The sequence below is a fragment of the Thermobia domestica genome, chromosome 7, assembly GCF_964235325.1.
Source record: "Thermobia domestica chromosome 7, izTheDome1.hap1.1, whole genome shotgun sequence".
NCBI classification, from domain to species: domain Eukaryota; kingdom Metazoa; phylum Arthropoda; class Insecta; order Zygentoma; family Lepismatidae; genus Thermobia; species Thermobia domestica.
This window is the reverse complement of record NC_137460.1, coordinates 51242029-51257109: the sequence shown is the minus strand read 5'-3', so window position 1 is coordinate 51257109 and position 15081 is coordinate 51242029. Positions and strand designations below refer to the sequence as shown.

At 37.9% G+C, this 15081-nt stretch overlaps 1 protein-coding gene across 2 annotated transcripts in view; it reads right to left on the bottom strand.

The window, feature by feature from the left end:
- LOC145690080 (hemicentin-1-like) overlaps positions 1-15081 on the bottom strand; it is a 117957-nt gene that overhangs the window by 54261 nt on the left and 48615 nt on the right. For both annotated transcript variants that reach the window (XM_081764608.1, XM_081764609.1), the window contains exons 19-20: positions 10224-10408; positions 9226-9325 (exon numbers count right to left, since the gene is read on the bottom strand). In XM_081764608.1, the coding sequence (XP_081620734.1) occupies positions 9226-9325; positions 10224-10408 (285 nt within the window). The remainder of the gene's footprint in view (positions 1-9225; positions 9326-10223; positions 10409-15081) is intronic.

Below are 15081 nucleotides of genomic sequence, written 5' to 3'. Positions count from 1 at the left end.
CACAGTACATGCTGACAGGGCTATTTGCATTCTGCCTAGTATGTTCAATAATGAGTATATGAGAGATAACAAGATTGATCAATTATTTTCAAGTTTTCATTTGGAACAGATACAGTTGATACAACGATAACGTTGTATATCAATATCCACTATAAAATACACTTAACTCAGGACAATTTTTCCAACTGAAATTGTATAAAAATTCGCTGGAAAAAACGATAAAAGAAAAAATATGTTTTATGTCATTCTTTCATGAATTATTAATAGTGACTTCAGAAGAATTGTACTGTAAGTTGGCCACCTTAGGTCTATAGAAAATATCCACTTACACAGGTGGAACTCACATATCTGCAATGTTATAAATTCAGCTAGTTTAAAGTCGGTGGTCTAAGATCACAGACATAAAAACCTTCTGACCCTATTTTACTCCATACTTGCTCAACTTTCTGTAAAACAATTTGTCAAGACATTGGCTGTATTTTGATGTTGCCAATTCATTCCTATCATATTTTATCCCATATTTAGTGTCTTAGTCTAATATTTAGTGTATTTTAAGAATAAATTCACATATACGAACTGACATAAATCAATATCTAATTTCTGCTGACGTCACTATTTGTAATTCATGAAATAGTGACAGTAAATCATATTTTCTTTCATCGATTTCTCCAGCGTATTATTTATTCAATTCTTATTGTCAAAATTGTCCTAATTTAAGTGTATTTTATAGTAGATATTGATATACAACGTTATCGTTGTATGAACTGTATCTGTTCTAAATGAAAACTTGAAAATAATTTATTAATCTTGTTTTCCCTCATATACTCTTTATTGAACATACTAGGCAGAATGCAAATAGGCCTGTCAGCATGTAGTGTTAACTGTGATAATTTAGTTAGTAAGCAACATTATTTACAGTGAAAAGGCGTGTGAAACAAGCAACAATGTGATTAGCAAAATGCAACCAGGACGTAGAAAAGTAGGGTTAAGTCAGACGAGAGATGAGTTCTATGAAAAGTGACATTAAGATGTCAACTCAGATGTAAAGGACTTCAATAATGTGCTACAGGGGTGTAGCCAGCAGGTTTGTGTAGGGGGGCCCGTCGTTTTTGAGGGGGGGCCAGCTACAATGTACAAAGCCAAAACAAATGTATTGCTGCTAGTCTGCAAAACTAAAAACACTATTTTAGCTTCTTTTTCTTCTTCTTCTTCTTCTTCTTCTTCTTCTTCTTATTATTATTATTATTATTATTATTATTATTATTATTATTATTATTATTATTATTATTATCCATAAATTATATTGAAGATAGTTTTTATTATGCTTAATCCAGAAATACTGCCCGGGACCAAACGCTATACTTTTGTGCATAACTATAAAGGTAACCAAGAAAGTTCTGTCCCTTTTCGTGGAGGTATGTGTTCAATTGGACCTCACATCGTGAGTTGAATGCGAGTGGAGATAAGGCGAAAGTCAGTTGTTGTTGTAGGTATATCCAACATACTACCTGGTTGTGGCAATTCAGACACACCGTGAACTTGCATAAAGACAGAGGAAACATGGGACTTCCACAGAGCGTCATAGGAGCATGTATGCTGAACGAGTTCAAATGGAGGTCAAACGCCGCTGTAGCGGGACAGAAGATATGCCAGGCCTTTGGTGAGGGTGTCGTGATGACGCAGACATTGCAGCGATGGTTTAACAAGTTTAAGGACGATGACGTAACACCCGAAAACACCACGTGCCAGAAGACCAACACATGTACAAACAGGAACTGGGGCTACAATTCAGTGTGTGGAGAAACCATTAAGCAGCACATCCATCAACTTGTGAAGCACTACAAGTTGGGTCCATGGGTCTCTCATATTTTGACTCCGGGTCAGAAGGCAACGCGGCAGTCGCCTGTGTTTATTTACTGTTTCGGAGCCATTTCTGGACAGGGCGTTAACATGTGATAAAAAGTGTGTTCTATACGAAGCTCCACGGCGTCGTCATCATTGGTTAGTGTCCCATGAACCGATTTCAAAACAACCGAAACCAGCACTGTACCAGAAGAAGGTCCTTCTGTGTGTTTGGTACATCGTGCATCGGGAACTGCTACCAGCTGGTCAGAGTATCAATGCAACTGTGTAATGTCAGCAGTTGAGCTGTGCTCAACAAAAACTCAAAACTCTGGAACCATCACTTCTGAATTGCAAATGTGTCCTCGTTTACGGGACTCAGGACACCATTTTTCGCCTTGCATGGGAAACAATATTGCAACCACTATATTCCCAGCGTATTGCACCGTCCGATTATCATCTGTTCCATTCTTTGGACAATCAGATTAGAGGACGCCATTTCAAATCCCTAGTAAAAGTCCAAAATGCACCTGATACTTTCTTCGTTTCACGGCCCACCATGTTCTACCGCGATGAATTCCATGGCCTTCCAGAACGTTTTCAGAAGGTCGTCGATGCTGATGGGGACTATTTTTCATCTTCCAGGTTAGGTGACATATCGATGTTCGAAGGCGGTGTGTGAAAAAGCAACAACACGTTTCTTGGTTACCTTTATATTTAAATTTAAGACATTGTATACAGAACCTATCTACACAAGATTGATTTTCTTTGAAATTTCACTTAATTTCTTTACGGTTTCCTGACAAATATACTTATTTATTATTCTTGACTAAAAAAACATAATTATTTTATTACACTGACGAGGAAACGGTCTTAACTGTAAACAACCGATTTGGCTGGGGTCCGGATATGTGTTACGGGAGACCAAAGTAGGAGACACGTATTTTGGCGTTTGGGCCCATACGCAGAAATTTCCGAAATTCGGGACCACAAAGTGGCCCTACATGCTATAACTAGGAAGCGAATGACGTTACTTGTACACAACCGATTTGGCTGGGGTCCGGATATGTATTACAGGAGACCGAGGTAGGAGGCACGTATTATGGCGTTTGGGCCCATACGCAGAAATTTCTGAAATACGGGGCCCCAAAGTGGCCCTACATGCTATAACTAGGAAGCGAATGACGTTACTTGTACACAAGCGATTTGGCTGGGGTCTGGATGTGTGTTACGGGATACCAAGGTAGGAGACACGTAATTTGGCGTTTGGGCCCATATGCAGAAATTTCCAAAATACGGGGCCCCAAAGTGGCCCTACATGCCATAACTAGGAAGCGAATGACGTTACTGGTACAGAATGTTGGCTTGGGTTGGAATGTTATAATATATCCAAAAGTATGAGACTTGTGTTTGTTGTTAGGTCCCACAAAAAGAAATGTCGAATGTACAGGGTCCGATATTGCTAGATTTTCAATAACGCCATGAAGTTGGCGTATGTGGTACCCATGCAATTCTGAACAGATGTTCAGCTGGCACGATCCGTCGAGGGGGATCTGCTGACCACGAGGGTGTCAACGGAGCGAAAGAATGTTTGCGTTTTTCGCTTGTATTTCTAACTTCATGGCCTTATCGAAAATCTAGCAATATCGAACCCTGTACATTCGACATTCCTTTTTGTGGGACCTAACAACAAACACAAGTCCCATACTTTTGGATATATTAGGCCTATAACATATTCCAACCCAAGCCAACATTCTGTACCAGTAACGTCATTCGCTTCCTAGTTATAGCATGTAGGGCCACTTTGGGGCCCCGTATTTCGGAAATTTCTGCGTATGGGCCCAAACGCCAAAATGCGTGTCTCCTACTTTGGTCTCCCGTAACACATATCCCGACCCCAGCCAAATCGGTTGTTTACATTTAAGACCGTTTCCTCGTGAGTAGAAATAAAAGAGAGAGCGAATGAAACCCAAATTGAATAAAAGCATTGTTTCTCACCAAATTTTCCATTCTCTATGTCTTTTAAAATACTTGTTAAAGCATATAAAAATACACTGTACTTACAAATCAGTTTAGTACTTTGTTTTATGACTGTATTTGTAGTACCTTATTAAAACGTTTGTCTTCAAACTGTCAAATATAAATCGCAGTAAATTGTGTAATCTGCTGTCACAAAAAGTATCCTATTCTTCGATCGGTATAAGGAAGAGATACTATACTATTTTTCGATCGGTATGGAAAAACAATATTTCTCCATACTATTTTACCATAAATTATTAATTGTCAATAAACTTTGTTACTTTTAAATGAATGAAGCGAGATAATTTTACTATGAGGTTTTAAAAGTTGGTCATTTGGGGGGGACAGGAAACCATTTGGGGGGGGGCCGGCCCCGATGGGCCCCCCCTTGGCTACACCCCTGATGTGCTACCAAATTAATCAACCCAAAGATATCAAGGTGACCAACTTAACATACTTTACTGAATTACAGTTCAACAGTAAAAAGTATTCTTTTAAAATATGTCTTCAATTGAACACAGGCCCGTATTTATATATTGTGCGCCCCTGTGCTCTAAATAATTTGCCGCCCCCTTCCGCACAAACTTATGTCTCAAACAAGGAAACAAGCCATGATTTTGCAAATACAGAGGGTGTTTCCGATCTATGGTGACGATTTCAAACTGCATTTAGCTTAAAGGAAACCGTGTCTACACCATTGAGAGTGCTCTATTTGGTGGCCTTCCATCTGGACAATTGCCCGACAGCGAAGTTTCCACTGTAGGAAACTGGCACACAGTGTAGTAATGTCAAGCCGCAACCACTTCTCTTGATAGGCTTTCCATAGCCCTTCAACGGTGCGGAGTCTCCTGTGAAACAAGGCTCGACGTGGGTTGAACGAAATGTTTGACTTGACGCCTTGTCTTGATGCACCCACACACGATTATTGTCCCTCCCGTAGAGATTGGAAATGTCATGGCGACAAACGGGTGTCAGGATGTTAGCCTGATAATATTCCGAATTCACCTTTGTATTTTTGGCTACACGATGTATGGCCAGCTAGCCCTGATACGAGTATCCAGCAGCGATCATGAAGCCTGTGCCAACACTTTCCTTGCATTCACTAAACCATCTTTGAAAGTTCCTCGCACCTGTCGATACATAAAAAATTGCACGTGGCTTGTGATAGTCATCCAGATAAACATATGTCTCGTCCAGTGCTACAACAAATCTTCCATTTTTCACAGGCCTAATACCGCTTATATAGATTTCGACAATTGGTGCGACTTTCCTGGATGTGTTTTAGCAAGAGCTTATGAACACGATCCTTCCGTTACTTTACCAACCTCATATCGCGATGAATCATGGTGTGCATTATCTTCAGTTACGTCTGTAGCCGGTTCGCAATACTTCTCTTTGTGAGTGGCTTCTCCCTGGTGACCAGAGCCCCGACTTCCCGAATTTTAGCTCATATGCGGTTAGTGGCAGGCCAAGGGTTAGCCTGTTTCTGCCACACAGGAATCATCCCACGCCTCGGCTTATCTGCCCCTTTCAACGCCTGTGCTATACCATTTTCGGACACAATAAATCCACGCTCCTTGCACAGTTTGACAATGGCACTAACTGTACGGACTAACTGTAGCGGAAAGGGCAGTTATGTAGCCTTCCCAATAAGCATTTATTTTGTGCGGCATTTGTCCTGATATGCGCTTACCACACCTGTCACGCAGAGTCAATGGTCCAAGGAACTCACACGACTGGCAGCTTTCTTCTCTTCCCGCTTGGTGGTGCTGCACATGGTGTGTAATTTCGTCACCATAGATCGGAAACAACCTCTGTATACCAGCTCTTGTTGAGTAGCAGTTGAGGTATTACAAGTTACAACGTAATTTTAAATGCCCTAATTCTCTCACTGAAGATTATGATGTGGTGTTCTGCCCGAAGGTAGGTGTTTGATCCGGACTCTGGACAAGGTAAACCCATGGTAGTCTGTCATTGCCTTTCGTGGGATGATGATGTACCAAGGACGGGACCTACAGCTTAACTTGGGATCCGAACCACTTATGTCTCCATCGGGAATCAAACCCGGGACCCCTTGATTACAAGGCAACGAGCTTAACAACTCATCCATTGAGAAAAAATAATTGTTTACATTATTCACCGTCAGTAAAGGTTTAATAGCATCTATAATAATAATGCAATAAGCTGTGTGTTTGTCTGTAGCGCTTTTCAACTCGAGAACCAAAATAGATAAAAACATGACATTTTAATGTATTTTTAAGCTCTCAGAGAAATGATCCAAATGACCCGTTCCAGATCCCTAGGTCACATCTGAGCTGAGATATGGGGGTGCAAAGTCCCATAAGAATAACATGGGGCATTTTAAAAATAATCGAAAACGACTAATATTAGAGTTGAATTCATAGTTTTTAGGGTCGCTGAGATGAATAGTGACAGTTTTAATACAATTCAACTTCAAGTTCATATTCCACTCCCGAGGGAGAGGGAGAGATTTTAAAAGTAATTGAAAACGATAGATATTAATGTTGAATTCACAGTTTTGGAGGTTACTGAGTTTAACAGTATCAGTTTTCATGATGTTCAAGTTCACCTTATCCCTTGGAGTTGGGATGGAAGAGGATGGCTTTTTAAAAAATAATCAGATAAGCTAGCTAATTAGTAACTACTGTAATTCAGTGTTGGGTAAGTTACTTGTAAAAATGTAACGCGTTACAAGTTACTTTACTTCCTCTTAAAATGTAACGCGTTACTAACGCGTTACTTGCCCCAAGAAAGTAACTGTTACTTTCAGGTCCGAAATTTTGAATATGTGACAAAATCACTTCAATTTTCCGTTCTACTATTACTACCGCTATTATTATTATTATTAATAATAATAATAATAATAATAATAATAATAATAATAATAATAATAATAATAATAATAATAATAATAATAATAATGCACCTTCAGAATCGCTTTATGTAAATGCAAGGAAAATTTTTACTTGACAGCTATATGAACATTTTCATATAATGTAACATTGACTAAAATGCCATACTGCGTTACTCGTAGGGGATGGGCACGAGCGAGTTTTCTTTGAAGTTCGATACGACTAGAAACAGACATCTTTGAGCTCGAGCCGAGAACTCGGCTTGAAAAATTTCCTCCAACTCGACTCGAATTCGGGTCCAGTTTCGAGTCGAATCGAGCCAACTCTGGTGTGTAGTTTCGAGTACTCCCTTCAAGTATCTTACATAGACAATATAAATATTATCAATGATACTACTACTACTATAACTTTTATTATTATTATTATTATTATTATTATTATTATTATTATTATTATTATTATTATTAGTAATAATAATAATAATAATAACACTGTATATAAACATTAAAGATAGGCGGTTTGTATTTGAATACTAAAAAAGTAGTTGATTGCCAACCTCGGTAGTCGTGAAGTCTAAGAGTCAAGGACATTGTTCACGAGCTTCTGAATTTGGGTTGAGAATCTAGGTTGAGTATTCGGGCTCGAGCCAAACATTGTTAAAAGTTATAAGGCACTCGACAAATATCTTCAAAACTGGTCGGCCCAGGTTTAGAATTGTCAACGACTCGAGCAGCTCAGCTCACAGTTCATTTACCGTACTATGAACCCGAACCGAGAAGTGAGCTTGAGCCCTTGGCTCAGTTGAGCAGAACCGAGCAGATGGCTCATTCCAACCAAGTCAGCTCGAGCCGATGGTTCACCTTAAGCGAGCCGGCTCGAGCCATCGGCTCAGTTCTGTCTCTTGTGGTCTCGCTATCGAGACGAGACAAGATGCGAGTAGTGTCCCCTCTCGTGAGCAACACTAAAAGTATTCCATATTACTGCTTAGCTTATATTTCTCATGGCTTTCTCCTTCCAGTGTAATCAGGCTATGAATTCAAAACGAGTTAAAACGAGCGAGCCATTTATCGATCTCGATTCGACTCGAAACTCGACGCCAAAAACAGTGAATCGGCTCGGAACTTGACTCGAGAATATAACCTTTGACTCGACTTGAATTCGGGTCGATTTTTAATTTGACTCGTGCCCATCCCTATGCGTTAGAAAAAAACGGTTGCTTATTATTATTCTGCTAAACTAATTATATAATAATAACAATGTTGTTATGTAAAATTTAAAATACAGAATATAGAGAAACATTACACTACAATTAATAAAATGAGAACATATGAACTGGGGGTGAATCAAAACTTGCCAGTAACTAAAATCGATACATGCTTTTTAAAGCTAGTGTTCCAAACTCTATAATAAACAGGACTTTAGGATACGGAAACGGATCTAAAAGAACTCTAATATTACATACCATCAACATTGCATCAATAAAGTGGACCTGCTCATCAGAACACAGTGTATTCATATTAATCCCCTACTGTATATTGTTAATTATGGCACCCTAGTTGTTAATACATATTTCCCACCGGGACACTACTTTACTTTTAAATTCTATCCACCATCATCTTCAGCTTTTAAGAAAAAGTGTTCTTTCAATGTACGAACGATAAAATATTTTCATCCTCCATCTTTATAAAAACAACGCCAATCAAAGTAAAATAGACTACCGGTACCATTGCACTCGTAGTTCACTCACTGAATGTATTGATTTGGAGCTGTCAAAATCTACGACAAAATCTTCCAGGTGCTTGCAATCAGTACCATGATTTCCCTGAAGCTGTCCTCCTCTTCCAAAAACAGCAAGTTTTTGGAACAGGCATTATGATCTTATCTTTTTCTTTGTGTGTCAGTGACCGACTATTGGTCACTGACATACGTAGTTCGTGCTCCATTGTTCCATTCTGAGAAATTCACTTACAGGAAAGAAAAATTTGTTTCCGAAAAAACTATACATGTATTGTAGTTATTCATCCGAAATGTAACGCGAAAAAAGTAACGCAAACTAGGTACGTTACTTAAAAAGTTGTAACGCGTTACCGTTACAGTTACTTTGAAAAAAATGTAACACGTTACTAGGAAACGTTACTTAAAAAGTAACGCGTTACTTGCGTTACGTTACTTCCCAAGATTGCTGTAATTAGAGCAAATTAAACACATTAACATAATTTCTCGCGTATGCACGGGACTGTGCGGGTTGTTAGTTTTAAATATTACTTTATTGCGAATAATATTTTAATAATCCAAAATTTTGCCACCCCCTAAATTCTGCCGCCCTGTGGTCGAGCACAGAGTAGCACTTACCTAAATACGGGCCTGATTGAACCGTAAAAGGAAGTTTTAAGATCGAATCTGTCTGTGATTTATCTGTGCCTTACAATAAGTAAACAAAGAATTGATGTTTTGTCTAACATAACTAATACTCTCTGCATCGAGGTCTTACCGACAATCTCGACTTCATACATCATTTCTGCTGCTCCAGCTACATTTGTAGCAACACAAACATACTGGCCTGCATGTTCTTTATGTACTTGTGGAATCATCTGTAAGGAAAAAAATAAATACAACTAGTTAAAACCTATATAGTAAAAGAATAAACCATAAAAGATCCTGTAAAAACCACCTTAAAATCGATACATTGAAAATATGTGCACTATCTAAATATATATGCTACAGAATCCTAAGGTACTCACGCAACAGTTTTTATAGGTGGAATTTGGCTACGGGCATATAATTTGAAGTACTCACCAACTACCTCTATAAAAATTGTTGCGGAAGTATCGCAGGATTCTGAAACTTGAATATTTGGATAGGACACATACTAGTTCCTAGGTGAAGTCTTAACTCGAATACGGTAGGTCCCATAGTTTAGGAGCTATGGACCTTTAAAGTTAATTTTTTCATGTTTTCGGCAGCCTATAACTCCGAAAGGAAGCATTTGTGCATCCAGGTTGGTCTATAGTTTTTGTCTTACCTTGGTGTCAGGAATCACCTCCCAAACGTTGTCGGTGTTGTTTTGAAACGCCTTGTATATTTGCCTCCAATAAAGTCTTATTTTGAAGAAAATGCATAGAATAGGCAACAGTAGGCACTAAAGCAATTATTTAGGCAGGAATGGGCGAAATAGACAAAGAAAATTGACTTAAATTGAAACTATAATCCTCCTTATAAACTTTAAAACGTTATTTTTTTATCATATCTTTAATATTAAAGAATAGACATTTTGCCTAACATCCGGTCTCTAGAGATGATACACACGGTATTTGCTCACCATAACGTTCACTTGACGCGAGCTGGGATCAAACTAGAGACCCCACACACCTGAAGAGAGCGCTCTACCACTCAGCCACTGCGGCCCCAACTTTGTACGTATGTAGTATTTGTACAAGGAGTAAAATCTGACTGGGAATAAAAAGAGAATGACATTTTTTAAATACTTACCAATATTTGTTTTTCATTTTCCAGATGAATTTCAGGCATTGTTTCAGGAGAAGGTTGCATTCCATCTTTCAACCACACAACGTCAGGATCTGGGAATCCAGAAGCATTGCAAGATAACATCAACATATCGTTCATCACCATCTTATGCCTTTCCACGGATTCTTCACTTTCAATATATGGAGGGACTATGAAAAGAGAAGTATATCAGCAATGATAATTTATATTCCAACAAATAAGTTAGTATACCAATGACATTAAAATTATATTTGTAAACAGACCAAGAAAACTCACGAAATATTTCTTTCTTTGATAAATAAACGAATCAATGATAGGCAACATGATACATATAAGTATTGTACAAAAGCTTGATAAAAATTCATTTAATGCAGAACAAGGTGATGGCAATCACTACTTTGGATTCAACGTTATATTAGGTCTCAGTGCTCTTCAATTTAAATCTATTTTAAGGTTGGAGTTTAGTCATAACTTAATTCTGGATCCAATATCATGTTTACTTAAAAGAGATTCTCTCTGTTTTTTCAAGAAGTCCTTAGTCATAAGTACGAAGGATGTTTCCAAAATCCTTAAAATTTAAATCTATATTATCATCTATATTACATTGTAGCTACATGTATACAATGAATGTGTGTAATACATTGTAGATCTATATTACATTCATATTTTCCATTTAATGTTCATGCATTTGTCCCACCATGAAACTAACTTCTTAAGGAATTCCTCAAAGAAAAGTTTTCGAGTATCTTTTGTCCACCTATTTGCAGCCCGTTTTACATCATTCAAATTTTGGAAACGCATAAGTAGTAGTGGCCGGCGTATATTGCGCCGAGTCAGCAAAAATTTCTCGATTCTGATTGGCTGAGAGAGGTCACGTGACGTTAGGCCCCGCCCACGCGGGAAATTCAAATTTTCAGGTCACGTGGTATGACGTCATGAGTCACCCTGCGGGGAAATCCCTCACTAATTTGTTCCCTTTTACGGGTAAGATGTGTGTTTCTGATTGGTTGATAGCTGTCACGTGATTTTAGACCCTGCGATATTTGAAATTCGTTCCCTTTTACGGGTAAGATGAATCCTGTACCTTGAATTTGATTGGTTGATAGCGGTCACATGATCTTAGACCCTGGGTTTTGAAATTTGGGTATCCTCTTTGATGAGTACTTTGGTACTACGATACATGATCTTAGACCCGCTACACGCTGAACAGGTCACATGGTATGACGTCATGTTTTACCCTTGCGGGGAAATCCATTACTAATTCGTTTCCTTTTACGGGTAAGATGAGTGCTTTGGTACCTTGATTCTGATTGGATGATAGAGATCACGTCATTTTAGGTCCTAGGATTTTTGAAATTAGGGTGTCCTTTCTGATGTATACTTTGGTATCTCGATTCTGATTGGTTGATAGAGGTCACATGATTTTAGACCCATCACACGGTGAACAGATTACATGGGAAAACCCCTCACTCATTTGTTTCATTTTATGGATAAGATGAATGTTTTGGTACCTCAATTTTGATTGGAGGATAGAAGTCACATAATCTTACCCTCACCCCAATGCTAGACATTCAGAGTGGTATGACAGTGATCACCCTCGACCTGGATTTTTTTAATGGTTATCCTTTTTGGTACCTTAAAGTTCCCGTGGAGGGTTCAACCCATCCTTAAATAACCCTTTTATGGTATGATATTGTACTGAAGTTTACATTAAATATTATCGTTCTCTCTTTGACAGATAAGATGATTACCAGCTTTTTTTACCTTGATGGAGATCCTGTCCTTGAATTAGTAGCCTATGTCTCTGGAAGTAACAATGGTGAAAGAGAGGTGTCGCTTGTAGATTTCTTATAACACATTGTTGTGAGTTTAAGCGATTTATTGCTCAGTAAGCGCTTCATTAATGGAAACAGTGTTGCCAGATTTTTTTTAACCTAAACTGCTCCGATTCTTTTCGAAACGGTTCCGCAGAGTGCAAGAAATTTTAAACTAAAAAATTTTTCGAACTAAAAAATTTTAAACAAAAATTTTCAAACAAAAAATTTTCGAACTAAAAAATTTGAAACAAAAATTTCAAAAAAATTCGAACTAAAAAATTTAAACTAAAAACTTTCGAACTAAATTTTCAAATCAAAAAATTTTCGAACTAAAAAAAAATTAAAAATTTTTCGAAAAAATATTTTAAACTAAAAACTTTCGAACTAAATTTTCAAATCAAAATTTTTCGAACTAAAAATTTTAAAAAAATTTCGAACCAATTTTTAAAAATAAGTTTCGTACTAAAGATGTAAACCACATTTGAAAATTTTCAAATTAAAAATTTTTTCGAACTAAATTAAAAATCAAATTTTGGACACTAAAAAAATTCTTTAATTATTTTTTCGAACAAAATCATGTAAACCAAATCTTGGATATATTTTCCACCTTAAATTTTCAAGATTACCATGATTTGAAAACAAGTGTTCAGGGTTTCAAGAAATAATAAAACATATTTTTTTTCAACTTGTTGTATTTAACGAAAAGTATGTGCTCTTCCTATACATGTTTATTAACATAATAAATACAGGATCTAATTAATGAATATGTTGGACGCGTCATCATCTTTGAATGTTGTAGACGTATCCTGTAAAGAAAAAGAAGAAACGACGGATTACTTTAAGAATTTCCTTTTTCTGAAACAATAAAAATGAGTCAATATTGATAAGAGAGAAATAAAACTTACTCGTAAATGATGGATGTGCTTAGGCTCATCTTCCCCCTCCTCGGGTACATTTCATCCACTGATGGTGGTTTACGAACTTTTTTCTGGGTACTGCATTTTTCTAGGTGTTGCTGCTTTGTGGTTAAGGTTCCTCCTTGGATACGAGATGACTGCATTTTCTTCCACTGATGGTTGTGTTGATGGTTTATGAACTCTTGTGGGTACTTCATTTTCTTCTTGGTGTTGCTGCTTTGTGGTTAAGGAGTGGAAAAAAAGGAAAAGGAAAAAAAGAAATGGCGGCCTTATTGGGTGTTTACAGTTTTTTCTTCTTCATCTTCTTTTTCCAGTTCCATCTTCTGTTTTTTAACGTACCCGTACGGAACCGTATCGTAGGAATTGATTTCTTTAAATCGACGTTTTGTGTACTGGATACTGTACATTTTTTCTTCTTTGCGTGTGACGATGGTATGGTCTTTGGTCCTGCATATCTTATGGGGGATAGTGATGGTGACTTGTCCACGGCATTGATTTGTAATCATTTCTTTTAGCGTGTTGAAATTTAATTGTTGTCCTGCATTGTAATTTAATGTAAATCCTCTAATTTTGCATATGTAACTGGTGACGTTGGTATCCGGATTGTATATTTCTAGGCTGTAATTTTTTGGTCCTCCACTGACAAATGTCTTGATGTATGCTCGTGGTCCATAAGACTCCATCTCGTCCGATAAGCATCCCAAGTACGTTGAAGGTTCAATGGTTGGCTCTCCAGGCTTCTCCGTAAATATTACAGAATCCGTGTCGAAATATAAAACACGTTCCTGCAACATTTCCAGGTACTTGTACAGTTCCAGACGTGCCTGACATGTTGTAAATGCACCTAACACGACATTGGTGTTTCGGTTTTGAACAGGCACATGTTCATTGTACTCCCAGAACGCATACAACATCGTATCATTGATGGGTACAATTTGATGGAGTTTAATGTCGGGGGAAGTGAGTTTTTCATAAAATTCTTCCGGCCGATCAATAATTGTGGTCTGGCTAAAGTTTGATCTTTGCGAAAGTTTTCCCCAAAGAGCATTAAGACAAAGCTTAGATAAACTTCTTCGTGTAGGATTATTTTCAATTTTGGACCGATCCAATGCAATACCTTCACGCTCCAGGACGGTTTGTATGAATTTTGATTTGTCTTCTTCGGTGACACAGGAACTGGGCCAGCCAGACGCTTCCATTTTTGATTTCAAAAATGTATTGATATATTCCGTGAACAAGCCACCTGTTTTCGTGATGGGATCATATTGTTCAATGTCATAATCCCAAATTTCAAAAATTTCCACTGGTTGATATCCTAATTCTACTGCTTTCTGGATTTCATATGATACCCAAGTTCCAGTGAGGCACCGCTCCTGGTCGTTGTGCGTACACGTTGCTGTAGGGTCTGGGTTCATTTCTTCGGCACACGCAGCACACAGTGGAAAGAGTAGTTTCTTGTTACATCGGTAAGGCAGGAGACCATGATAAAGATGGCGACTTGGTAATATCGTCATTTTGATTAGACCATTGACTTTATTTATTGGTGGTATATTTTCATCACCCTGTAGATAAATTCGTGGATGGCCTACAGGGTATTTAGCACACTTATTGATGTAAGGATAAAGCGAGACAATATCGAAATATTTTATTACTTCCCCCGCTTTTTCGTCGACTTGATGGTACAATTTCACGCAATTGGTCCTTCCTCCAAAAAAGCTATCTCTTGGATTTAATGGTCTGCGGTTCATGTACGGGTGATTCTTCAGATACGTCGCCATTGCAGGATTTTGTTTTAAGAACTGATTAAATTCGCACTCCCACATTTCATGTACAATGTACCCCAATTCACGCAGTCTTGCATTTTTGCGTTGTGTTCGTTCATAACGGAATTCCATGGTGTCTTCTGGATTGCTGTAGATGGGCTGATTACGGCCTGTAGTAAAACATACTTTACACCCGTGGTAAAAGCAGCCGGCATGCTCGTAGACGTGCTCCTCTAACGTCTCAGGATCTTGGTAGTAACCATCAACACGGAATCCCGCAATAAACACTTCTTTTTGTCGGGCCGCATGTAAGATTTGTTTTTCTTCGGTTTTTTCAATGTAGGCC